Source organism: Neopelma chrysocephalum, unplaced genomic scaffold (assembly GCF_003984885.1).
Source record: "Neopelma chrysocephalum unplaced genomic scaffold, ASM398488v2 Primary Assembly neopelma1_70, whole genome shotgun sequence".
In the NCBI taxonomy this organism is placed as follows: Eukaryota; Metazoa; Chordata; class Aves; order Passeriformes; family Pipridae; genus Neopelma; species Neopelma chrysocephalum.
The window spans coordinates 8,579,540-8,606,256 of NW_020897730.1; the positions used below are offsets into that span (position 1 = coordinate 8,579,540).

General features: G+C 47.8%; 1 protein-coding gene across 1 annotated transcript; it reads left to right on the plus strand.

Moving 5' to 3' along the window:
- The first annotated feature begins 2,280 nt into the window (after positions 1-2,280).
- Positions 2,281-26,717, plus strand: ITM2C (integral membrane protein 2C). Its single transcript, XM_027686043.1, has 6 exons — positions 2,281-2,434; positions 16,570-16,707; positions 18,657-18,845; positions 19,155-19,265; positions 22,926-23,076; positions 24,322-26,717. Exons 1-6 carry the CDS (start codon positions 2,321-2,323, stop codon positions 24,411-24,413), a joined length of 795 nt encoding a protein of 264 aa, XP_027541844.1. The 5' UTR covers positions 2,281-2,320; the 3' UTR covers positions 24,414-26,717.

The window sequence follows — 26,717 nt, forward strand, 5'->3', positions numbered from 1 at the left end:
AGTCCTGCAATTTTTTTTCATGGTACAGTAAAAGTAATATTCCAGTGTTCCAGCTGTATTCACAAATATTGCAAACCGGTAGATTGTTTTGAGGCACTTGTGCATACTACCATTTATAAAAGAAAATATAGTTTTAGAAAAGCATTTTTTGAAGTGCTTTAACAGCACCCTGCAGGTTTCCTGCCCTCACGAGGAGCAGTTTTTACTCTGCTTTTGGGGCCCAGTTCACGTTTTACAGGACACTGTTGTTTAAGCTGTGCCCAGGCACGAGTTGCAGAACCAGCAACTAGGGAGGGCCATGGGCTGTCAGGTGAGGCTTCCTGATGGGGAATAGCCAGGCTGGTCTGAACAGGCTGCTCCTGAGCTGTGAACAGGAGCCTCCCCCAACACCTACCCTTTGACGTCAGTCTCACGTGTTTGATCAATACTGCTCTCCACTTCGAACAGTTGTGCTCTGGAGAAGACCCATGTTGATTCAGCAGTTGACAGGCCAGCACCTGAGCCACTGTCACTGCTGCCTGGTGCTGTGCTGCTGCCTTGGCATGGTGTGATGCTGCCTTTCAGTCTATTTGCCTCTGAGAAAATCAATAGACTAGTTCTATCAGGAGCTCTGTGCTTATTTCTCTCAGTCTCTGTCACAAATGACCTAAATATTAGCACAGGATTCTTTGCTCTCTTGACTGCAGAATTGTCCCACCAGTCCCACAGACAGACTGATTGGGGATGGGGGTTGGAGGCATGTTTGCCATAAATGGAAAGAACAAACCCCAACTTTATACAACTTCTGCTTGTAAACTGAAGATTTTCGTGTCAGGCTTCTCTGCTGTTTATCAGATGTATTGAAAGATTGCATATCACTTTTCCCCAGCTGCATCCTGGCTTTAGATTTCCTCTCTGGGGCGAGAGCTGCGCAGTGGACCACTGGACCGGAGACAAAGGAGGTAACACAGAGTTTCTGGTGCAAAGAGCTGTAGCCAAATCACCTAAAAAGGGCAGGGCCCAGTCTGTGCCTGAGAGTGCCCAAGAGGGTAGAAAGCAGGATAACCTGGTGGTTCAAGATGACTGGGGCACAAGGATTTCTGCCCCTTTGCTCCTGTTCTGGGCATTTGGAAGTGCAGCCCTTTATTCTCTGTGTGAGATAAAACTTGCAATCCCAATGTAACTTTTATCCACAGGTTGGGATGCTGGGAGGACCACAGGGCTCCAAATATTGAACAGTGGCAAGTCAGCACTATGAGCAATTGTCGTTGTGAGTCAACATTGAATCCCTGCCAGAGATGCCTTTTGCAAATAAAATTTAGCACTAATTTATCAATGGGTAAGTTTAAAACATGATGTAAACTACTCAGTACATAATGAATCCTTCTGGATCAAAAGAAAATGTTCATAATGACTTTTTTATAAATAAATACTATGTTTAAGGGGACCAAATCAATGTAAGGGTATTGCTGTGTTTATCCACTCATAAGTTTGCTACTTTCCTTACCACCCATGGCTGATAGAGAGGGTTTTGTTAATGTTTCTTTCCCCATTTTGTTACCTTAACAAAACTATCCGCATGTATTCTTTAGCCCTGGTTCCTGCTGTTCAGAGAGCCTTCACGTCCACAGACACAGTTCTGCTTCTCAGCCGGCATCCAGTGGCACAAGACCAGAATCAGTGGCACAAAAGCAACCCTCCCCAAATTCCCTTCTGCATGCCACACTGCTTCTCTCAGACAGGGCGTTTTCTAGAACCCTGTTCCCATGGTGAACGCAGTTCATCTCTTCTGCTGCCCAGAGCTGACCCTGGGGGAGAGCTCACCTGAGCGCTCTCAGATTCTGGTCTTGAGGCAAAGAGCAGCTGGGTTTTCAGAGCTTTCCCCAGAGTAAATTCTGCTCTCTGTGTGCATCTGCTCCAGGCTGATGCACCTTCAGGCTTGGGGTGGGTGGGTGTGGGGTGTGCTTAGTTTTGTTTTATTTGTTTTACTTGTTTTATTTGTTTTTTTCCTCTTTGCTGGCGCGATTTCATCAGTGCCAGTGGCAGTACTCTGGTGCCGCACCGCAGCCGCTGTTCGGGGGGTGCCGCTGCACCCGCGGTGTCCCGGGCCGAAGGCTGTCCCAGTGAGGACCGGCTGTGGCTCCGAGGGGCGAGGAGGGGGCGGCCCCGGGGGTGCTGCTGGCAAGCAGGTCCCTAAGCTCGGGGTTCAGCCGGCCCGGCCCGGCCCCGCGGGTGCGGCGGAGCTCCGGGGGCGCCGGGGGCGGGCGCGGCGCGGCTCCTCCCCGGGGCGGTGCTGGCCCGGGGCCAGCGGCGGCGGCGCGGGCGGCGGCGGAGCGGGGAGATGGTGAAGATCGGCGTCCAGCAGCCGCCGGCGGCGCTCAAGCCGGACAAGGAGAAGGAGAAGGCGGCGGGGGGCGATGGGGCGGCGGGCGCGGTGCTGCTGCCCCCGGGCGCCGTGAGTGGGGCGGGGGGGGGGGAAGCGGCGGCGTGTGTGGGGCTGGTGCGGAGAGGTACCGAGACAAATGAGCGGTCCAAGGGAGGGTTCGTGGGCAGACGGAGTTTGGAGAAGTGGGGAGCGGATGGGGCAGGGCAGCGGCGCCGCTGCCATTCTTGGGCACCGGAGGGAATGGTCGGGGCGGACAGTGGCATCCGAACTCATCCCTCTGGGTGGTTTGGCCTCGAGGAATTATGTTTGGGATTGGTCATACATGGATGGATTTCAAATTCTAACATCTCTGAAGGCTTAGGATTGACATGGAGAAGAGGCAAGAGGGGCAAAGTGGGTGGTGCTGGAGGATGATGAGAAGCAAGGGGCTAACAGCACACACAGCCCCCTAGATGCTTTACAGATGGGAGTTGACATGGTGATGTTGAGCTGCTCTGCTGGCTTCAGGTGATGGGTGACAGAGGGGAACAAGCACTCACTCATGCCTGTGGAGGCTGGGATCCTGACAGGCTCAAGGGGAATGAAGGTGCTGGGCATCCCTTGCAGGTGCAGAGCATGGCTGGGGCCTTGGGGTGGAGTTGTGTGAGTCCCGTCCAGACTGTGAGTCATGGGCAGGTGCTGTTGGGCAGGACTGGACACATGCCAGGAGTGGTACAGCCCTCGAAGACTGGAAGGTGAAATGGGCACTGTTGTGTTTGGCTGGGAGTTGACTGTTTCTGGAGTCTCTTGTGGCAGAGAACCCCCAGCTTGCCAGCTCTGCTGCCAATGTGGACCCACGGGTAAATACCACACCGTGTAGTGTGAAGGGTGTTGTCCTGAGACAGGCCTGACCCACAGCATAAAGTCTGCCTTGTTATGGTGCTTCCATTTCAGAGGAGGAGACTTAAATGGTGTTTCTGTATTCCTCAGGATGTGTGTGCAGTTTGATCATTTATTGATCGCTCTGAGTGAGTGGGAATTACCAGTCCAGGAGAGCTGCTCTTCAGCAGGGGTTTCCAGAGACTACTCAGTTCTGCAGAGAGTTCAGGGAATCACATCCTTATGATCTCTCACATCACGCACGGATGTGCTCACAGCTCTGGCTGTGCTGTCAGGGTCTGAATGTGCTCAGCCCGTCATGGTTGCATCTATTAATCTAGGACATAGGAGCTGTATAGAGACCCGTAATGGGGGAATGTGGCCAGCTGTGGTCTCCTAGTGATTTCCTGACTTTATATTGCCTAATTATAAACCAAGGTGGTAGGATTTTCCTGCCTTTGATGTCCAGCCATGGAAGTTGACTATCACACTGGACTTCCAGCTCCTTCTGCCATTAAACCATTTCTGCAGCTGGGAACTCAGTTCTTTTGCTGATCCTGCATGAGTTCAGACAGGATTTGTCTTCTTCTCATGAGCACTGTGAGAAAAGGAGTTTAAAAAGGAATAAAATAAAAGGAACAGAAGCTTATTTCTATCATTAGTGCTGCCAGATCCCAACAATCAAAATTATTCTGATTCAGGTCCTGCCAGATGAATGAAATTGGCTTAGGTAGCAAATTTTGGGTTCTTTTTGTTGCCTTGGGCCTTTCTCTGACTTCTGGGAGTCATGGTGGTGTTCTTTTAAGCCCACATGAGCTACAAAAGAACTTAAAAACATGGATTTAGAACAAAGACTCTTCAGCAGTCTCTTAATTCCAGCAGACATGTATGAACATCAGCATAAGGCCCGTGAAATAAGGGCAGGAGTGGTTTGCAGTAAGTCAGTGCAGCATGAGAGTGTCCAGAGAGCAGCACATCCCCTGACATCAGGTGGCCTTTTCCTGATGCTGTTTTTCAGGTTATGACACTGGATTCTTTGATGTAGTTTGTACTTAGCTGGACTGAGGGGATATTTATTAAACATCCAACTTGTGGGGTTGGGTTTTCCATAGCCAGGCTTTCTTGCCATGCTCGCCCTCATGCTGCCAATAAATTCTGTCTGTGTGTGTCTCTAGCTGCCTTGCAGCAAAATGGCATTGGTGACATGCAAGCAAGATGCTCTGCATTCCTTTCCTCTTTGATCTCATAACTTCAATCCCAGTGATAGGAGCCAGAGCTGGGAAATGATTCGGGGGCAGCTTCCACAGCCTGTGAATTTTGGCAAGTGCTCCGTGAATGCAAAGATGCAGCAGCAGGAAGATGTCTGTGATGCTAATGTGTCCTGAAAAGTAGTAGGTGAGGAGTCCTGACAGCAGGCTTGCATGTGCTGAGCCTTGTTTCTCCCCTGTGCAGCTCAGTTTGAATTGCAAAGAATATACAATTTAAGCTCTTGTCATAAAAATCTACATAATTTTGAAGCTGTTGCAACATTTTAAGGGCTTATAAAAGAAACAGTCTTGCTGTCATTAGTAGAGCTGCAGGGATGTAGCAGCCTTGAGCAGAAGGCAGTTTGAGGTTATGTAGCCAGTAAAATAACTTGTTGTGCTCATTGGAAAATTGTTTTTTCAGATGCAAAGTAGTATTCAGTGAGTTTTAATTGAGCTCCAGATTTACAATTTGAAATGGAAATAAATACATACCCTTTGTCTTTAACTGCTCTGGGAAGTATGGTCCTTGCAATTATGATGGATGTTGAAATCCACAGGAACCGAGTAAAACTGATGGCTGGAGCCTCTCCAGTCAGCATTTGGTTGGGTTGTTTTTTTTTTTGGCTGATTTCTTGTGAACCCCTCTAGCACTAGCAAGTTATTCAGCGGAGACAGTGCAAGAGCCAGAGGAGAAAGGGTTTCATTAAAATCTGCTGCTTCACCAGGTGTAAATGATAATTGTTGGAGGGAGGCAGCACCTCTCATCCCCCTCACTGGGTGCTCAGCAGACACTGGCTGTGGGCTCTGCCCAGCACTCTGTGCTGCTGGCCCAGGGTGGATCAGACCTTATCCAACGCTGCAGCACCGGGATGGTTCACATTGGGAATCTGTGTGATCCAGAAACCTTTGAGGAGGGGAAGTAGAGAGCAAAACCTGTTGTCCTGCCTCTGGGAAGGGCTGTGCTGAGACAGCACGTGCAACCGCATTTGTCTCCAGCTTTCCAGCAGGATGAACGTCGAGGGCAGGACAGTGTCTGCTCAGCCCATGGCTCAGGTCTGGCTGCTGGGAGAGAAGGGCTTTACAGGTGAAGCAGGAGACTGGGAGAGCTCTTTCCGTACCCTCAGGCCTGGCAAGCCTGCTGGAAACACTTTGGCAGTGGCTCATAGGCACACAGTGGTGTCTGCTGGGTGCGACTGATGTTCTCTTGGTTGGTTGCAGTAATACCAGGCTTTGGTTTTCTGCCTTTCATCCCATCCACACATTCCCAAAGACTTGACAAGACTCAGTGGTCTTTGGATCACACCCTTCCTGGTTGTATGGAAAAGTTTCCCACAAGGATCTTCTTGCTGCCTGGCACTGGATCCATCCAACCCTTCTGTCTCTCTGTGTGGTCTCTTTGTAGGCTGCACCTCAGGATGACTGTCTGGTGGGTGTCTCAGCCTCCTGGCTGCAGGGCCACCTTCCCTTGGGGGGCTGACGGCTGAGCTGCCCCAGCCTCCTCTTTGCTGCTGGCCCAGGGCTGCAGCAGCAGCTCACACACTGAGTGAGGTTGCCCTGTTTAGTACAAATAGCAGGAGAAAGCCCTGAAATTCATGGGGAGCATTTTCCCACTGGTGCCCAGGAATGTCTCTTCGCTGTGACTGCCACTGCAAAACTCCCCAGCAAGGAGCAGGTCTGCTGTGGATGTGGAGCTCTTAGCAGAGGTAGTGTATCTTGATGCTGGGGCTGTTGCCATGTCCCTGCTCCCCTGCCTTTCCCATGCTCTGGTGAGCACAGTGAGCTGGGACTGGTTTGCACCTGCCTGAGCAAGCCCAGGAGGTGAGTGCTTCATGGTGGCAGCAGATCCAAGCAGGGCAAGCAGCAGTGCCACTGCTGGCCTTCCCAGGGGTACCAGTGCATCTTGAATAGTGATGCTCCAGAGCTGGATTCCAGCACAAGTGGCAGGGGGGGGAGCAGTGGCTCTTGCTGAGCACGTGAGGCAGAGTCACACCAGCTTGTGGAAGCTGCCATGCCAATACAGTGCTGGGTTTTGTGAGCGACTTTCTTGCAGGATGCTGTGAGGTGGAAGACAGATGGCAAGGGAAGGGGATGTGAGGAAAAGTCTTTTAAACGGGGATTTTCACAAAGCAAGCTGTAAATTCAGAGAGAAGGAGAAAAACCAGTTGGCAGCAATGTGGATGGATTAAGCTCATTGACATGTTTGCAGGCTTGAGTCCAGGCTTGATGTGCTTGAGCTGTGGGTGTTCTCACAATGTTAAGGGCTTGATTTAGGGGTCTGAATATGGCAGATCCTAATTTGAAGAAGCAGCCTCCTGTAACAGAAGGTATTCCTGGCCTTTGCCCAACCTTCCTGTATCCACGTGGGCCGAAGTGATGACTTCTTTTTGTGTCCTGTATGGGGTCGTCAGCTTAAAAAGAAGCATTGTCATTGGTTCTTGGTTCTCTATGGTTTGGGGATGCCTTGGAAGCAGAGGAAAAAGGAAAAAAAAAAAGTATGTCTCTGGACCTTACAGGATCTGCTCTAATGAAATACTAGACTTGAGTATCTTAACAGACCTCTGGACATGAATATTTGATATTCCAGCTGAGCATGACAAAGGATCTGGCTAAAACTGGCAGAGGGATTGGGACACAGAATGTCTATTCCAAGCAGAAATGTTATAAATGCAATTGAATTTTGAAACATGGAGCTGTCTTTCACCAGAAAGATGTAGACTGAAGAGCTGGAAACGGAGAAACTTGTAATGTCTATCTAGAGGTGAGTGTTCTTCCAAAGCTGGGGGAGAGCCAAAGCCAGTGCAGCTTTGCATGGAGGTGCTCTTTACATGAAAAGAACCTGTTGTGTTTACCCGCTTTCGGGACAACATTGTTGGTTTTTTTGTTTTTACAAAACACAGAAAACCAAGAAATACCTTTGAAAAGCAGCGTTCCAAAGGGTACCGATGAGTCAAAAGCAAGTACAAGACGTAAGCTTTGCTGCATACGCTGCACGTGTCCCATCTGTAGGAAGGAGCCTGCCATGCTCAGCTGGCAGGAGCCCTGTGCTATGCAGTGATAAGACAGTTCTGGTTTCACCCTGTTGTTGCACCTTGCTGCTCGCTGGCTGTCTGGAGCGAGGTGGCCTGGCAGGTGTGTGTGGCTGCTCAGAGGAGGGAAGCTTAGCACTCTGACCAGGTCTGGAGAGATGGAGCACCTAGGGAGGATGAGGTGTTTGTGCTACCAAATCTTTGCTCATTAACAGGTTTACAGGAGATGGAACAGACATTTTCACTTCTGGACAGGTATTTTCTTCCCAAGTGATGTGTGGGAGCCGAGGTATGTTTTGGGTTTTTTAATGCCAGTGTTGCCATTTGAGGGAGGACAATGTGAGGGTGTTGGGTTTTTTAACTTATCTCTCTGCACTTGATGCCCTACCTTTGAAGTCAGTTTGAACAACAAAGAGAAGGGTAAATTTGCCTCCTCTCTCTTGCTGTTGTTCAACTAGACACCATTTCTTTGTGGTGAATTTTTAAGCGTAGGATTGACTGTCAGAGTTTTCCTACGCTGTTGCTGGGAGAGATAATCACTGTCAGTGTTCTGAAAGGGAGCAGTGACTTCATTTTATGGTGTGACACTGTGTAAGTCCTGATTTTCAGAGAAGAGGCAAATGCTGTAACCTGAAATGTGATTCCTTGTTAAGATGATTCAGCTTGCACTCCAGGAAACTCTGGACTCTGATCCCTCTGCTCAGAGTGAACAGTACAGATTTGTGGCTGTGATTTCCTCTCTTGTCTGAAGAACCAGCGGAAGGCAATACTTTGGCTGTTCCAGCTCATAAGCATCTTGGGCATGGCTGTGCCCTCCTTTCTAACAGCCTTTTGGGAATCAGTCACGTCTAGAGGAAGAGTGCGGTGGGACAGTGATGGCTTAACTGGCCACAGCCACATCAGCAGTGCTTGGCTTACTCTTGGTAGGACCCAACGTGGCTAATTTGACCATCTCTGCCTGACTGACTGTAGAAGCTCAGAAGTGGGTGCTGTAATTTTTTTTGCACCCCAAAACCTTCCAGACATGGAGCTCCTTGGGGGAAGCAGTGGTTAGAGCACAGTGGTGGTGTTCAAGGGAGTCCTGTGCCCAGCTGTTGCTCTGCTCTGGTGCTTCATCCAAAGCCATTACTAATATTGGAAAAACTGCAGGTGAAATCGTATGAAATCTTTTGATGTGTCTTTTCCTTGTCACGTTTTCTGCTTTCAAATGCATTTAGACAGCACCCAGTCCTTTGCATCTCTTGCAAAATCAGCCTCCAGCTCTCTTGGCTTGTGCCCAGGGCTCCCTGGGTGGCATTTACGGGTTGGAACATAGGTTTGTTTAATGTAGAAGCAATTTTACAGTTTCAGTCTGGGAAAATGGGTAGTATGTCCCGCTGTCGTGCCATAGGACAGCTTGTCCCTTTGATGCAGCTGCTTCTTCCCAGGCCCTGCATGAAGGTGGAAGCAAGACTGGTTTTGGTAGCAGCTTCTCTGCCCTTCACCTGGGAGGAGAAGGAAGACTTAGCTGCACCAGGAAAAAACTGAAAACTGTTGGCATTTCCTTACCTCAGTGTTCCTCAATATTTTTGGCATTTGTTAAAGGTCTTTTAAGGAGGCAGGTATCTGCCCACCTGAATACGTCTTTACCTTTGAATCCAGTCTCTCTTTAACTTTACCGGCCTCTCGATTTAAGAGCTTCCCCTGTTCCCAGAGCAGCCACTCTGCTTCGCTCTTGCTTGAGCTGCCTTTTGTCTGTAATGGATTTAATGGTTTTGAGACCCAGTGCCAAAGGTTAACCTCCATTTTTCTCCTAGAGAAAATTCCTGTTATTTTAATGTCACGTCCCACTTCAGGGGTGCAAAAAAACCCAAACAACCCTGGCCTTCACATGGCTGTGCTTGCTCCTTCCCTCTTCCCAGGTGCTCCAGAGCCTTTAGCTGTGGTGTTGGAGCTGCTCCGTGGCAGGGACTGATTTTCCCCATCGTCACAGTGAGTGGTATTGGATTTCTGGAAATCAGGCCATGTTTATCAGACTCTGTACTTTGGCAGTCAGGCTGTTAAATGCCCAGGTTGGGATGTTTTTTTGCCACTTCATAACAGCTGCTTATTTTCTCTCTGCCTGCCTCTCTGTTCAGTGTGACACTCAGGGCTTTAGCCATGTGCCTGGTAAGAATAGCCTTATTTTTACAAGGGGTTTTGTTGGCTCTGCTAATGGTCTAAATGGTTTTACTCCTGGGAAAGAGGAGAGGGAGGCTGGAATCATTCCAACTGGAAGTTGTTGTGCCTCTGCCAAAAAAAAAAAAATGTATGGAAATGAATTCCTCACCCCTGTGCAAAGAGGGAGGAGGAGCCCCTTAGTTCCAGAAAGGGATGGAAAAAGGAGAAGAGAGGGGCATTTATATCTCTCCTGCTGATGAGGGAGAAGGAAAATATGATTGCTGAGTGCTTAGGTCCCACATGCTAGGCTGTGTTTTTAACACCCTGCTGTCTTTGTCATATAGCAACAAAGCTGGGGGGTTTAATTAGCCAATGGTTGGTTTTGATATTCTAATTTCCAGCACTGCAAAGTGACTCCTGAGGCAGGTGGCTTTGTTGGTAGTCATGTGCTATGGTGTCATTTAAGGGTGATTAGATTCATTTATTGCAACCTTTTTGCCTTTGGCTGTGATAGTCTCTTAATTACAGGTTTGGTTTGGGGTTTTTTTTGCTTCCAGGCATCTTTTGAGTCCAAAAGCCATGAGTTGTATTCTCTGTGGAAGGCCTGCACAGGCACTGCTCAAATACTGTATGCAGGGACTTTGGTTGCCTTGGAAACTGTGTGCCATATATATATGTGTGTGTGTGTGTGTGTGTGTGTATTTCTCTCTGTCCATGCATGAACACGTTGTTTCCTTTTCTGATCTAGAGCACCAGAAATGCTCTTCAGCCTGGAAGGACTCTTTCTTCCACGTATGGGATCCTTCAGAGGCCTCTCTTTGCTGGTGCAGAGCATTGACCCCTGTGGCTCTGCCAGGGCATTGGCACAGGCACTCCTTCCTTCTTGGTGTCACCTGGTATTTCTCCTCATTTTGCTCCCTCTCCTTTCTCCAAGCGTAGCTGCTCTTAAGGACAGGACTCACTTTTTGTTCATCTGGCAAAAGAACCTTTCTTGGAGTGTTGGAGGTGCTTTGGTGGATGCCAGGATGAACTGCTTTTGCTGCAATGCTTTATCTCTCTCTATTCATTTCCCTCATCTCATCTTCCTTTGCCTGCCTTTTCCCTGTGTGTAGTCCCTCACTTTCCATCTCCAGAGTGATCGCTTGGCAAGGGCTCCAGTCTGGAACCCTGGCTGGCCATCCCAGATCACTCTGGCCATCCCTGGGGACTCTTCACCACTAAGCCCCCATGTGTCTGAACTCCTAAGTATGGGAGTAGTTGTTTCTGGATTTCTTCACCCTACGATTTATCCCACCAAGTCTCCAGTGCTTTTTATGGAGCAGAGTAGTGGCAGTAAGCACCTGCAGGTAGTAGGGATGCTGCCTGTGGAGTAGGTGAATGAGAAGGCTTTGCTTTGTGTGCAGGAAGAGCAGTCTGTGTTGGTGCGGAAACAGGAGTCGCTTTCCCAAGAGGTGACACTCCAAGCCAAGCCAGCACATGGGAGGAGAGGTCAGTCCATTCCAGCTTATGCCAACTGTGGCAGCACTGCAGTCGGCTGTGGGTTTTTCCACCTGAAGTCAGTGGAGGTGCCATTATTGCAAGTCCTTACATTTTGTGAAGCAGTAACTGATTTTGCTGTGAATATGGAACTTAATGTGCTGGAGTTACAGACCTTGAACTGATTTTTTCTTTTACCGTAGTCCATATTGGCCTTTGGTTACCAGAAATTAGAAAAACAGCACGTTAAGTTAGATTTTCTGATGTGAATATCTTATGTTTTGAGCCTGCATCCTTTGAGGGAGCCGTGGCAGTGTCTGTAGTTATGTCAGTACATTTAATGTTGAGAGCTAAGGCTGCTGCTTCCTTGAAACCAGCAACATCCCAGAGAGGGATGACATACTTTGCTGCCTTTCAGAGCATCCTCTCCAAACCACATCCCTTTGCATCGCATTGCTCTGCATCGCCTTTCTCTCCTCATTTGTCAGTCATTAAAACCACATCTACTATTTTAAGTCACCCCATGCTTCTTTTCATGTTGGGGGTGTATATTTAAGGTACTTGTCCCTGTTTGTCAGGCCCTGCGACACCTAAAATGAAAGATTTCAAACCTGCGTTTTTCAGAAATGCGGGAAAAATGGTGTGTGGAGGACTCGGAGCTGTTTCCAAAGCTGAAGAAGCAGAAAAAGGCCAAGAGCTGAGCCCATCTCTGCTGAGGCAGGGTGTGACTTGGGAGGCATCAAGGCATGACATGACACCTCTAATTTTCTCACTTCTGTTTTCTTCAGCAAGGGTGATAAAGGAGCAATAGAGTGACATTTCTATTTTTACAACCTTCTGCTGGACTAATAACAAAGAACACCTTCCTGGGTATGGTTCTTGCCACCAGCTCCTGCTGGTGGTGTGTGTCTGGAGGCTCAGTGCCATGAGGCCGGGAGGGTTTGTTCGGCAGGAGGTGCCCTCAGCAGTGCCTGGCAGCTGTTGGTGGTTTCCCTTCTCTGACTCACTGGGCCCTTTGAACTTGATTTCCATACCTTGGACCAGACATTGTGCCTGTATAGCACAGCCAGGCTTCTGTCCCCCACCCCCTTGTAGGAGAGATGTTCCATAGTGATTCAGTGCCAAATAGGGGTGACAGGACACCAGACATTTTCATCATCTCCTGAGAAAGACCTGAAATTCTGAAGAAAATCCACAAAGACTGAATTAGTACTTTTTCCCCCTCAGGCTACTTTCAAGCCTTTTCTACCAAATGGTCCGTATCATCACTCCATCCTCTGCCATCTGGATATCTGCTACCTGTGCTCTGTCCCTGCGACCCAGCAGAGCACTGAGTCGTGGTGAAGAGCCTGTTTTATCCAGGGGAAGGAATTCCTTTTTATACTCCAGTATCCTGTCTGCTGCCGGGCACAGAGTTGAGTGTCTGAAAGCAATCATGCCTGCAAACTGGAGCCAAGTCAGCGTGTCTGGTTGCTCAGGCATATGTGTGCAGCTGCCTCTGTCTCTTCCCAGTGGGATGAAGTATTAGCAGGACAATGCATGGCAAATAAACAAGATGTGGACCCACATCCTTGAGAGGTGGGTGCTTTTCCCCCATTGCCTATGCAGAGGAAGAGCGAGCTGGTTGCACAGAGGAAGGTGCTCTGCCCTCTGCCTCTTCCAGTTTCTCCACTGGAAAGGGAGCTGGCCCAGCCCTTTCTGTAGGGTCAGCAAAGTGGCAGCTTCCACTGCCTGTGCCATCAGTGAAGCATGTGGTGGTACCAAGAAAAAGGGAGCAAAAAAAGGATCATTGCGTGGAGTGGCAGCATTTTCCTTCCCTGAAGAGTGGGTTACTCTGCAGAGCTGTGGATCTGTCTGTGCATCCTCCTCATGTACACATCTGTACTGTCAGGTCTTTGGACATTGTGCCACTGCTGTTGCTTTTCCATCTGCTCATTCATGGAGAAGCAAATGAATGTTTGTCTTCTGCACAGCCCAGAGAGGGGAGGGAGGGCCTAATGTTGATTTTTGTGTAAAAAATGCCCATCTGTTGCAATGTTGTGTTTAAAACTCTGAAAAGAGGAAAGCCCATTTGCCCAACTGAAATACTTGCCCCTACCTCTGCCCAGGGATGGTTTTGACCTCAACCTTTCCCATTCCTCTTGGCCAAAAAAACCCCCAGGCTTGACGAAGGCAGAAAATTAGTAGAATGGCTTGTTGCAAGCAGTGTGTCTGGTTAATGAATTATTCTGGAATATTGTTAAACATCTGGTGAACATACAGCATTTCTATGTGTTAGTATTTTGATCTGCTCTTCAGGGAAACCCTGCTCCAAATCTGACTGTTTTCCCCCACCACTAGAATTCATGGAGACTGTCACTGCTGCCAGATCCTCCAAGTCTACCATGTGGCACGACTGCAGCGCACGGTTTGGTTTGCTGGCTGGTCCTGGGGGTCTTTCTAGCAGGGATGACTTTTCTGCAGCTTGCTGCTGGGACCACCTGATTCTCTTTATGATAAGGTTGGCTTAGGGGAAAAAACTGCTCCCTTGCTGGGAAGCCAGGCATTCCTACAGCAAAAACAGATGGAAATCAGCTGTGATAGATTTCCTGTTTTGTAAAATACCCACATTTCCACTGCAGGGAGCAGCGATCTCATGGGAAGGAGGTGTGTTGTGGCATGAGCAGGGCAGCATCCTGTGGAAGAAGCTTCTTGGATTTTTCCAGCCTGGTGGAGATTTGTTATCCTGGGTGAAGTGCTGTTAAAGCAGGTTGTGTGCTGGCTGTCAGCACTGAGAACGCCTCCAGCCTGGAGCAGAGGCACAGACTAACATAACTGCTTTTAAATTGTAATTTACTCATAGTGACAAAGGCTGGTGGCCTTTTCATCTGCTGGGCTGGGGGATGGAGATGCATACTTTAGTGAGGGTTTTCCAGATGATTTTTGTGCAGTATTTTGCAGGACTGTGGTTAACTGTTCCTCTTGGCCTGGCTGGCAACATTTTTAACCTCACTGCCTTAATTTCTGCTCCATCAGAATGCTTGCCATTGATTTTTTCTTTCCTCCCTCAGAATTTGAATTTTTGTTTGAGAAATTTTTTCCCCAAGTGTTTAGTAACTTCTCCCAGGGCAGAGCTCTGCTTTGCTTCTCCCACCTTCTCCCAAAGTGCAAAGCTCGGGCATTTCTCCTGAAGCCAGAAATGTTTTGTATGGAGCAGAACTCATCTCCTTTGGCAGTGAGAGAAGGGATAACTCTGTGTCTTTGGTTGTGCAAAGAACAAAGAGCTGCTCTAGCAAATAGTAAATCATGGAAGGCTTATTCTCCCCCTCCCTACCATTCTTCAAACACAGCTTTTCCTTTTAGTGGGAGTATTTTTTTTCCCCTTTGAGTTGCCATGCCCTCATGACCCTTCTCTCCAAGCCCTCCATGGAGTTAGCACTTGCAGCTCACTGAGGAAGGGAGCAGTGAGCCAGTGATTGCAACAACCAGGCGCCTTTTGGATACGGTTCACTTGCAGAGCATTAAACATTTTCTCAGCCTTGCTTCAGTGTCAGTAGCAGGAGATCTCGTTCCTCTTCACCCCCACTGTCTGCACTCTTTCTCTGATGACAAGTGTCTAGGAGAGCTGTTTTTGTGAAACACTTGACATCTAGCATGACTTTCGTGTCCTAGCAGTTCATGTCAGAGAGCCTTTAAACTTCCTCTAGTAATGTGATTTTTTTGTTTCTTTTATTCTGTTCTTTGTGGCTTGTCACAGTTGCTGCCCCTTGTCTGCAGAAGGAGAGAAAGGGAAAGATTGGAAGTAAACTTAAAATATGATATTTTTCAGCTTGCTCATCCCTTTATTTGCTGAAGGAGCAGCAGCAAACTAATTACATTGGTTCTTCAGTGTAGGGAGCTGGCAGTGAGTAGAAGTGATGTGAGTCTTTCAACAGGTGGGATGAAGGAGAAATAAAGACAGATTAATTTCTTCTGAAGGTGTGCTGGAGTTGTAGCTACCTCAGAGCAATTTGGTCTTTGCAGTTACCAGTCTGAATGTGGCTAGGGAAAAAAAAGTCTATCTGGAGCCATCCATGCTGGCTGGGAGTGGAGCAGGTAGCAGAGGGGCTCCAGGATCCTAACTCTGCCCCTGTTTTATGCCTCGGTGGAGGCAGGGGAGGGAGGGAATCCCTATCTGGTAGGGTCCCCATGAGAGCCTCAGTGGTGCTGGTGTGACCTGGTTTGAGGACAGGAATGATGCCTCCAAGGCTGGAACTGAACTGCTGTTCTCACAAGGGCTGCTCCAAGATAGGGAAAGGGGAAAAAGAAAGAGGGTGGCAGGGACCCAGGGACATCTCCCCTTGGGGCTTCAGCACCTGCACCACCCACAGGGTTTTGGCCATGGTACCCTGGAGAAACATCTCTTCCTTTAAGATGTGATGGATCTTAGAAATGAGAGACTGTTGCTCACTGTTAAATCTGTTGTTCACTGTTCCTCCTGTTCATACCGGTCTCTGACTAGCCATGGAGAGAGTGTCTTTCCAATCAGACATGTCTGTGAACTGCACAGAGGGAGTTAATGTGCAAGAGCCCTCTCTGGTGCCTCTCTCCCCTTCCTGCCTGCTCAGCTGAGGGCAGCTTTCTGTGTGGAAACTGGGGCATCTCTGAACCAGCTTCTTTCATCTGCTTCTGAAAGGCCTTACATCCTCCTGCTTAACATTTTGAAGGGTTATTTTGGTAGTAAAAACAAGAGCATCATAGGTTGGGGTGAGTGGTCTCCCAGGAAGTAACCCTGCCTTTGCAAGGCCCTCCTTTTTCAGGGCTGTAACAAGGTGAGTTGGCTACTGTCTGTATAGATTGGGCTGCACTCTATGAAGGACAGATATGTTTTATTTTGATGTTTTGTCCATGTTCCTGGAAGTTGTGCTGGAATGAGCTTGAAAATGAAGTTGAGATCAGCACATCTAGTTGTGTCAGCTCACCCCAGCAGGGCCAGGAGGTACCTCTCCAAGACCAATAACTTCCACCCCAAAAATTTCCACTGAGAAATTCTGCCAAAAGTGGCAGCATTTCAACAAAAATTTTTGAGTATAAATACATAAATGCTATTACATTCAGTAGCCAGGAACTCTTAGTTCCCGATTTTCTTTTTTTTTTTTTTTTATTTTGTTTTGTTAATCTTTATCGCCCACTGAAACAAAGCTTGGCTTTGTTCTGAGCAGTCAGTGGGGAGCAGAGTATACACATATGTGTGTATGTTCTCACACAGATATGTTTATATATAGATATAGATATATAGATATAGATATATATACCTGGAGTGGGGAGGGTGTGGCAAAATGCACAAGTGTTTTGCTGTTGCTAGATGTGAAGTTGTTTTGCCAGACACTGCCTTTCTTCATTGCACACCACAAACCCATGTGTGGCCTTTGCATTAAAGACAGTTGGTTTTCTGCCCCCATGCAGCAGCAGGTGACAGTGCTGTGGTTTTTCCTGGCAGGAGGAGCTGGCTCCAGCCGTGCAGGGCCGGAGGTCATCGCTCAGTGGGGTGTGTTACCTGACCATGGGCCTCCTCGTGCTGCTCCTGGGACTGGTCTTTGCATCGATGTACGTGTACAGATACTTCTTCATCACCCAGGTAAGAGAGAGTTGGGAAGGGCTTTTGGCTCATCAGCCTGAGCAGCCAGACAAGCTACTCCAGCCTTTGGAAGAGGTGGTGCTGGTTTTTTTTGTCCTGCACAGACAAGACATTTCTAATGTGGTAGGCTCAGGCTCACCTTCATCCCCACTGCCAGGAAGGGCAGTCTGAAAGATTCCAAAAATCCTCTTCTTCCCCTCCCTTTTGGCTTTGTTTTGCCCCTTTTGTTTTTTAACTCCATGAAATTATGCTACCAGTTCTACCTTTTAAACCTAGTCACTGCTGTCAGGGGCAGGTGGTCTGAAAGCATGGCTTGTTGTGAGAGGAGAGCAAGGGGAGAGTACAGGCAAAGGAAGAGCTTTTTGCAGTAGGCTCTGTAGGCTTTAGCACAGCAAAACTCTGTAGGTGTAACAAAAATAGGTGCTGCTATTAATAAAGCAAGCAGAGAAGTAAAAAGTAAGTGGGAAATGGTACAGAACATGAGCACTCGACCTCCATTAAATTCAGCACCTTTTCTGCCCCATAGTCTTTGCAAAGCCTGGCTTGGCTGAGACGCTGGGCTGGCAGCATTGTGGTGGGTCAGAATAGAGGGAATGAGACAGGGCCAAGCTGCTTTTTAGGGAGGAAACTGCTGAGTTGTGGCTTGCTGAGAGCGTAGCCAAGAAACCCCAAAGCACTGATTTGCACTGGAGCCCTTGTTCTGCTGTGGAGTGGCTGTTAGTGAATGAGTTCTCCCAGAACCGCTGCTGCCTTCATCTCTGTAGCCAGCACTTATCCTCTTAGCAATGTAGTCTTTTTATATACTCCTTTGTCCATAAATTTCCTTGCTGTCAAATTAATTTGCAGTCTTTGTCTCAGGACTCATCAGCACTTTATTGCCTGTTCCCATTTATACCTGATCTGGAAGCCCTGTGGCAGCTGTAGGGCTGCTCTGCCCTGGCACACATTGCTGTGTCACTGTGATCACTCCCTATTGGAGGGCTTTTGGTGTGGCCACTTCCTTATGAGAAGAAGCTCTGGCACTGAGGGAAAGTTATCAGCCCAGTTATAGACAGCACTCAATCCATCCCCCAGTCAATAACCCACCTTGGGCCATGCTGCATGGCTCTGAGGGACACCCACCAGCCCACTTGGGGCCACCTGCTGTCACCCCAACTGCCTGTCTGGGATACCAAGTGGCAGCTTTTATCCAGTCACAATGGGAAAGCCCATTCAGCATGGTCAGAGATGCTTTGGAGACCGAGGCAACACGGCCTTCATGTCTCAGTCTCTCATGGCTGCTGTTGTCCCTGTGATCCTCATGTTCTAACTTGATCACTCACCCTGCATTAGCTTTCTTGCCCATACCTTGTGCTTCTGGAGAATCATAGAATGGTTTGGGTTGGAAGGAACCTTAAAGATCATCTAGTTCCAACTGCACTGTCATGGGCAGGAACATGTTTCACTAGACCAGGTTGCTCAGAGAGCAGCTGCTCCTGTTTTGCTGTGAGGCAAAGCCACTTTGTTTTGCTGCATTTGCCACATCCAAGCTACAAGTGCCTTTAGAAATTATGCTCTGCTCCCCCCCAGCCTTTTATGCCTTCTGTAGAAAAATGCAGTTACTGGAAGCCGTGGCTATGAAGGGGCATGAACAATGTGTTTAGGAAATTTTGGAGCCTGCAGGCTGTCAGTTTACCTTTCTGAATTACTTCTTGTGAAATCCCAGAGGCAATTCTTTATTCCTTTTGGACCTGACTAGCATGAAGTGAGATGTGGTCATGTCACAAGGGTGGTTTGCACTGTCCTGATCAAGGATATTTTCTGGTAAAAAGACTGATCTTGGAATACCTTCAAGCATCTGTTTTACCCGGAGTGTTTAACCCAGAAGGGATGCATTTCTTCCCATGTTTGCTGTATCTGGGTGTAGGATGTGGCAGTGTTGTACCCCTGCCTGGGTCTTGTCCCCACAGCTGCCCCGTGAGAGCGTGTTCCACTGCGGTGTCCTCTACGAAGACTCGCTGTACTCACCATTCAAAGGGCAGCTAGAGCTGCACGAAGATGTCAAGATTTACATTGAGGACAACTACGAACAAATCAACGTCCCAGTGCCTCAGTTTGGAGGGAGTGACCCTGCGGATATCATCCATGATTTCCAGAGAGTAAGGAGCTCTTGGGGCCCTTGGGGGCATAGCATGGGGCTGAGCTGGGTGCACCAGCACCGTGGTTGTGGACTGGTGCTGTCACTGTTGTCACATAGGTATATGGTGATCTTATTAATGAGCTGCCCTCCTACCCAAGGCCCTCTCTGTGTTTTTCCAACCTGTTTGACTTGCTTGGTAGGGAGGTCCTTAGACAGGTTTGTTTAAAGCAGTTTCCTGTCTTCCCTGAATTCCCTCTTTTCACCCATTTTCACAGTCATATTTCATTGCAAAGGACTCAATTCCTTAACTTCTGTGCTTGGAACGCAGGGTCTGACAGCTTACCATGACATAACGCTGGATAAATGCTACGTCATCGAGCTGAACACCACGATCGTGATGCCTCCTCGCAACCTGTGGGAGCTGCTGGTCAACGTGAAGGTACAGCTGCAGTCCTGCTTGTTATGCATGCTTTCCTTGAGTTGGCTCGTGGGTGCCAGCTGGAAGCTCATGGGAAATCAAAACTGCTGTATCTGAGGAAGTTAGCCTTGGCCCTGACAGAACTGAGTCTGCATGTAGAGTGAAGGCTTCAGCACGTTTAGCTGAAATACTGATTTTGCAGACAGCACAGTAACACTGGCATGGTGATCAACCTGACTGGGGAGACACAGAGAAGCTGTAGATTCCTTCACTGTGGTGTTCACTGATTGTAGGAATCAAGGGAAAAAAAGAAATAATTTCCTCTAGTCACTCTTACCATGGTTACCACTGCGGTTTGCCAATTGCAGATCTCTCTGTCCTTTGGGGAGTAACAGGCCTTCAGCTTTCACCCCTTTTGGGGGGATTCTATGCTGCTCTCCCTGCTGTGCTGAAGCACTGGATGAGGGCTCATGCAGTTGTGCTCACAACCAGCACTAAGCAGGTTTAGTACCAGTGGTTTTGTTCAGTTCATAAGCCTATGCTGCCATTGCAGTGACTGAAAGCAGCTGTCTTAAAATGGAGTACTCCTTAATCTTAACCGCAGGAAGAAAGCATAGGATTTTTCAGAGTGTAGAAGGTACATAAATGTTTCAGTCTTCCTGCAGGCAAAGCGAGGCACTGAGCCTGGGTCTTTTATCCATTCTGTGAGGGCCTGTTTAAAAGAAAGGGAAAGAAACCAGATGGAACTGTTACTCTTTCTTAAATTCCCTTTGCTCACTTGCTGCTATATGTGGTGTAATGAACTCTGGAGGGGTTAAGCTCAGAGACAAACGGTTACGCCTGGAGAGATGCGTGATCTCCGGTCCTTGTCAAACTCCCAGTTTGTTTCCTAGCAGTCCTCACAGTTTCATGCACTGTGACCATCTGGCAAATGTGCTGGAAACCCTGCTGGGGTACAACACACGTTTACCTACAGCTCACTCCAAACCTGTCACAGCTTCTGACCATGGCAGGTGACCAGTCCCTGGGGCAGAGGGAAATGGAAAAGGCAGGATTACACAAGATGACGGAAAAACCCCTGAGAGATTGGGAATGCTGCTCACATCCTAAAATAACAGATATAAACTCACAGTCAATGAAAATGGTGCATGATCATTGAATTTAAAAAGGGGATAACAAATAAAATGTTCTTATGTGCTTGAAGAGCCCAAAGCAGGTGTGGGTTTAAATAACTTCCTGATTATTGAGATTGGCAGGTATCCAGTCTGTCTGCGGAGGTTTTAACATGCACCTTAGAGACATTGTTTTAAAGTGTTCAGGTTGGTGTTGAGCTCAGAAAACATTTTTCATCATGAGGACAGTGAAGTAGTAGAACAGGTTGCCCAGGGAGGTTATGCTGCCTCCTTGACATCCTTGAAGGTTTTCAAGACCAGATGGGATAAAGCCCTCAGGTCCCTACCCAGCTAAATCATCCTGTGAGCCTGTGATCTTCGTGGCCACAGGTGGGGCCTGGCTGGTCAGGCAGAGAGGTCAAATTCCCTCCTGCTGCAGGGCCCTTCATGACCTTTATGACTTGCCCTGCTGCTCAGAAGTGCTCCTGTTTGGATGCTGGATGAGCTGTGTTGGTCCTTGGACTTGGAGACTTTAGTCTTCTCTGCATCTCTGAATCCAGTCAAGTCCCTAATGAATAAGACTACTTTCAGATGAAAGTTTAGTTTTGGAGCTTTTCAGTACTGCAGTCCTGTGTCTAGGGCCAAACCTCAGTCCAGCAAATAATACGGGTAGTTTCCTCCAGCAGACTGGGGCAGCACAGGGGGTCGGTACCTGTCCTCTGCCCTTTCCTCCCTGGGCAGCCTTGTGCCAGGGTGCCCCTTTGCAGTGTGGCTGCCACATGCCCTGTGCCTGCTCTGCAGTCCCTGCTGTGTATGGGAATAGCTGTGCCAGACCTCATTCAGACCCTAATGTATGCATTACCAGGCCTCTTCTGTCTGATTTTATGCCTGTAAATGGCAGCTCTGCTGCTTCTTGCAGGCTTTATTCTGTACAGGTGTGACAGTTCAGTGAACAGACCTGATCAGTATCTGAGATAAAAGGATGGAGGGATGCTCCCCCCATGCAGCAGCAGGAAGTTGGAGGTGACCCAGTTAAGTGATGGATGATGCATACCCTTTTCAGAACACAGGATGCTCAGAGCTTTAGCTTGCTTAAAATTCTTGGCAGGGAATTAAAGGTATCGTCCTTGTTGCACAAGGGGAAGTGATGACTCCCACCTCACCTGCAGCTATTTCAATCCAAAACAGTGAAGAAAATGGATTGTGTGCATGTGTCTGTTTCTCTGAGCCCTCTTGCTGGGTCATGGATATGGCAAATCCTGTACCCCAGCCCTGACTGTTTCATGACAGCTTGTGCCAGTAACTGCACGTATTGCATGGCCTCTCCTGCCTCCTCCCCCCAAGAATCAATAATTGAATTTCTTGCAGAACTGTTGTGTTAGTGTAGTACAAACTTCCACTAATAGTCTAATCCTGCAGTGTTAGGGGACAGCTTTATCGATCCAGTAGGCTGTGCCAGCCCAGCAGCACAACACCAAGTTCAGATAGTGTGTTTCCAGGTATGTCTCTGTGGGGATAACCCCTCCTGGGGTGGAAACTGAAGAGGTTGTATTTGAAATGGTGCTGCTGTTCCTTGTTTCTCATCTTGATTATACTTATATTGGCCTCAGGTCTGACAATTCTTTTATTTCTTTGACTTTCTTAAGCACAAGGGACCAGAAGTGAGTCTTTGCTTCATGGCCTGCTTACCATCTAGTCTGGTCCCAAGTGCCCCCCAGCCCAAGCAGCACTGGTAACACAACTGTTTGTTGCCACAGTGATGCCCAGAAATGCAAAATGCCCTGAGAACCTGGGAATCAGTGTGCAGAGAGTCTCTAGTGCTGAAAGAGGTGGCCTCCGTCCCTGGGGTGCTCCCAGGTACCCCATTTTTCCATCCCCCCATGGCTTTTTGCTGTGTCCCCCCACCAGGCAACCCACTCATAACCCCGGTCTTCATAGAGTGGCCTCCACCTCAACAGCAGAGATGTCGCTGTCCCAGATGTTCCTGTGGCAATGGAAGTATGCTGAGAGCTCGCTTTCCCTCTAAATGTGGTGCCCGTGGCCCATCTCTCCCTACTTCTGTGTGCAGGAAGGGCAGGACATCATGGTGGCTGTGCTGAATGGACCAGGGAGGAGGCAGAAATGTTGGAATATGAGCAAGGCTGGTGGTTTTGGGTTTTGCCTTTTGAAGTAAATGGAAAATGCCCATTTCAGTGGAGTTCCTGGCAATTTGGTTGGGCTTTGATCCCTCTCCACATGGGTTTGTTGTGCTCTCAGAGTTTCAGCGTTGTGCATCCTGCTTTAAAATTTGGGTTAGTTTATAACAGGGTTGATCCTACATTGACTTCATTCCCTACATGAACATTCCATTTTTGGACCTAATCTGTTTTATGTGCCCTGTGCACTGGACAGTTCACTGCACAGACAGGGAAGCATGTTAACTGGCCTCAGTAAAGAGGAGTTTGAGCCTTCCAGCAGTGAATTTTCTGCAGTTTGATTGCCCTTGGCGCTCTGTGCGAGACAGTTCTGTTCGATGAGGAGATTGTGGCAGTGTTTGTGCTTTATCCTGGTGGAAACTGTGTCATTTCAGAAAGGGACATACCTGCCTCAGACATACATCATCCAGGAGGAGATGATCGCCACCGAGCACGTCAGTGACATGGAGCAGCTCGGCTCCTTCATCTACCGCCTGTGCAGCGGCAAGGAGACCTACCGGCTGAAGCGGCGGAGTGTGCGGAAACGTGAGAGCCTTGCCTTCTCCTCACTTATTTTTCCCCCCTGTCACAATCATATTTTGACTGGTTTAGCCATGCTGACCTCTTCACAGCAAGAAGGGGGTCTCCCTGTGGGTGTAAGCTTTTGAGGTGTTTCCCATCCAGTTCGTCTAAACCCAAATCTGGGATGACGCTACTGTGGATGGTGCTGACTGCTGTGTTTCTCTTGCCTGTCAGCCTGGTAGAAACACTGGGAGAATAGTTGCAGGAGCCAGCAATTCGTTTACATCTGGACTCCTGGGGCTGAACTAATAGTGGTGCTGTTGGGAACCATTTGGGAAATTTCCCTAATGGAGGTTCACACTTCATGGCAGCTGTTTGGAGCAGATTAGATCTGCAAATTGCATTTAATTAACTGCTAATAATATGGAAAACATTATGAAGAGGGAGCATTGGATTGTGTTAAAATGATTTTATGGAAATCAGCAATATGGATCTTATGTACAAATGGTAATATTGCTGCAAAAAGCTCCTTAATATCAGTACTTGCATTTATTTGTTTTTAGATACTGGTGTAAAGGCTCACCTGAAAAATGAACCTATAGTCAGTGTGGATTTGGATCTCTGGGGAAGCTGCATGGTGCAGAAGTCACCATGGCTATAATTCATGGTGCTTTCCCAGTGGGAGCTGCTCTGACGTGCAGGAGCTGCTGGAACACTGACTGTTGGTCTCATGGAGCCCTGGCACAGTCCTGGTTGTCATCAGGGCACCACTGGGTTTGCTATAAGGGTGGAGTAGCTGCCTGGCAGACCTGCCCAGAGTTGAGGTTCTGCAGTTTAAGGGCATGGGGAAGTTTGCTTTCCATAGGGGCTGAGGCCATAGCAGGATCAGTGTGTGCAGGGATATAAACAGCCAGAGGGGAAGTGACTATTTTAAGCCCTCCTTGGCTGCATTCAGGGCTTTGCTCTGTACCAGCCTGTGGCTTCTGCTGGATTCTTCAGGCTTTCTGGTCTCTGATATAACACTGAGATGCTGTCAGCTGAAACCAGCTGTTTCCAGCCCATGGCAGCTCTTAATACAGGACTATGGCTCAGAGAACATGGTTATTCTTGTTAAGACCAGATAACGTTGCTTTCCATATGGGCTGTGTTTTTCCTGCCTTTCAGTGTTTGGCAGTTTTATCCCATCTGCTTTCCTTCCCCTCCTTGCTTCAGTTCCTAGAGATTATCATTTGTTGAATCTCCTCTCTCCTCTCTTTAAATCACTTCTAGGTATCAGTCGACGGGAGGCTGGAAACTGCCATCGTATTCGTCACTTTGAAAACACTTTTGTGGTCGAAACTGTTATCTGCCAAAAGTCATGAAGCCACTCTCCAGATGTAACCTTCCGTGGCTTTGCTTGCACACACATGCACACACATGCTCTCAGCCCCCTCTTTAGACATGGTAATCTGGCTACTTTTTATACTCCCCCCTGGCTTGTGCAGCTCTAACCTCTTGGGTCCACTGTGGCCTCTTCTCTCCCTGCTACCTACCTGAGACATTTGCTGGGCTTAAATTTACACAGTGGTCAAAGATAGCCTAGGAGTAGATGCAGTTTTTTCCACTCACCACAGGATGGGAATCTCTTTTAGGGGCAGATTTGGGTAGAAGGGATGGCTGAGAAATAGGAGCACTGGAAATAGGTGACTTTTTTCTACCTGAACAGTTTCAGGCTGGAATAGTGCTCTGAGGCTGCCTTGGCACCAGGACAGGGGGTGTATGAACAGGGAGGATTGCCGTTTTGATACTGATGTAATGACCTAAAATCTGTAACCAGATGCACTTAGGAAAAGAATAGTTGTGACGCTACAGAGGCAGTTTGGAAAGCTCAGCAGAGGGAAGGTTTCTGCCCAAACCATGCTGTGGTGGTCCCAGCTTGCTGTGTGCTGTCCCCTCGAAGACCAGATTTTCAAACATTGAAAGCACTACTATGTGTTGTTTTTGTGACTGGCTCCTGCACTCACCTGTCACCACATCTCCTGAACGTGGCTAAGTGTGACCCACTGAGCAATGCAAGGTGTCCTGAAGGGTGTTCAGATTTGGCAGGAGCAAGGGCAGTGAGGAGGGCTGGGACTGACAGAAATGACACAGCATGTCCCCACTGTCCAACCACAAAGCAGAGGGTGAAGTGCAAGGCTCTGTAGCCCTTTCTCCAACACACACTTGCAGCTGCTGTGGGTCCTGGGCAGATCTGCTGTCACTTTGCCTGAGTAAATAGAGGTGTATTATCTTTCGATGCAAAGTGCCAAAGCCCCACTGATGTGCCATCTATAGGCTGTGGCTGCAGGTGGAGCCCCGTCTGTCCTGGCCAACTGTGTGCTTGAGAGGGTGAGTTGTGTTCACACAGGTCTGTCTTCCTGCACTGTCGAGATCCCATCTGTGTGTGGATGGGCTGCCATGCCCACATATGAAGCGTCAGCAGCAGAACTGGGAGTTACTGGCAAATGGAGAAGCAGATTTTTTGAATCTTTTTTTTAACAGAGTGTATCTTCTTGTATAACTCTTCTGATGAAAGCTGTTTTGATAGTAATTACTATAATCCAGCTGTATATCACATTATCTGCAGGCACCATTGTAATACAGATATTGATACAAGGCTAGATTCAGCTGATCAATATACTGCAGAAAAACTGTGTGAACAAAACTGCATTTCTATTGATCATCAGACAGAAGAATTGCAGAGTAATTAAATATTCTTCCCTCTCTTCCATAAATATAGTTAAAACTAATTAGGTTCTTGAAATGCAGGCAGTTTTTTGGCTTGAAAGAATGGGGTGAGTTTCAACTTGGCACATTCTTGTTAATTGGTTTCCAGCAAATCTGGACTTGTTCACCATCTGTTAAAATGAGCTTGTTGTTTTAGAAGAGGAAGGATAAAGTAAATGCAAGTACAATCATTAACTCAGCAGAACAAAAAAAAAGTGAATATACTTTTAACTTTTAAGTAGTAATACTATGAGTTAATTATGTGAAAAGAAAACAGGATCTCAGAATGGTCATGCAGTGCAATAGGAATTAGTATATCCTTAGAGGCTGAGAATTTATTTTTTTATATAAACATGAAGTTTTAAGTAGTAGAGGATGACACATTGGTTTCATTCTGCTTTAAGCTTGATGTAAAATGAAGAATTACATGCACTTCATGGAGGTTGGTAAGGAAGGTTTCCCACTGCCAGAGGGGTGTTTACTTCTCTAGCATTGTGTTTTTGCAGTGATAAGTTGCTGTTTGCCTCAACCTTTAATTGCCAAGAAGATGACAAGAAGTGGGTCAGAAAATTTGTTCACTTAATGGAAGTGCTGCAAACTGGTAAATTTAAGCTCTGCGTTTCTCTTCATTTCTAGAAACCTAAGCCTGCACTCAGGTGAGCATACAGACCTTTTTCCCCTTCCTTCTGATTCTGCATGATTTAACTGGTCATTGAATATGCTAACTCTGTGCAACCCCCCAGCTGTAAGGACAAACCTCAGTTCTTTAAGGTGAACTCATGTGGTCACTGTTTCATAGGATGAGAATGCAGTTGTCTAGAAAGAAAACATAAGATGCTTTGTATATTTTGTCTGGTAGGACTCTTACTTCTTAGGAAAAACCTGTGGGATAATAAAATCTTTTACCTCTGATATGTAAA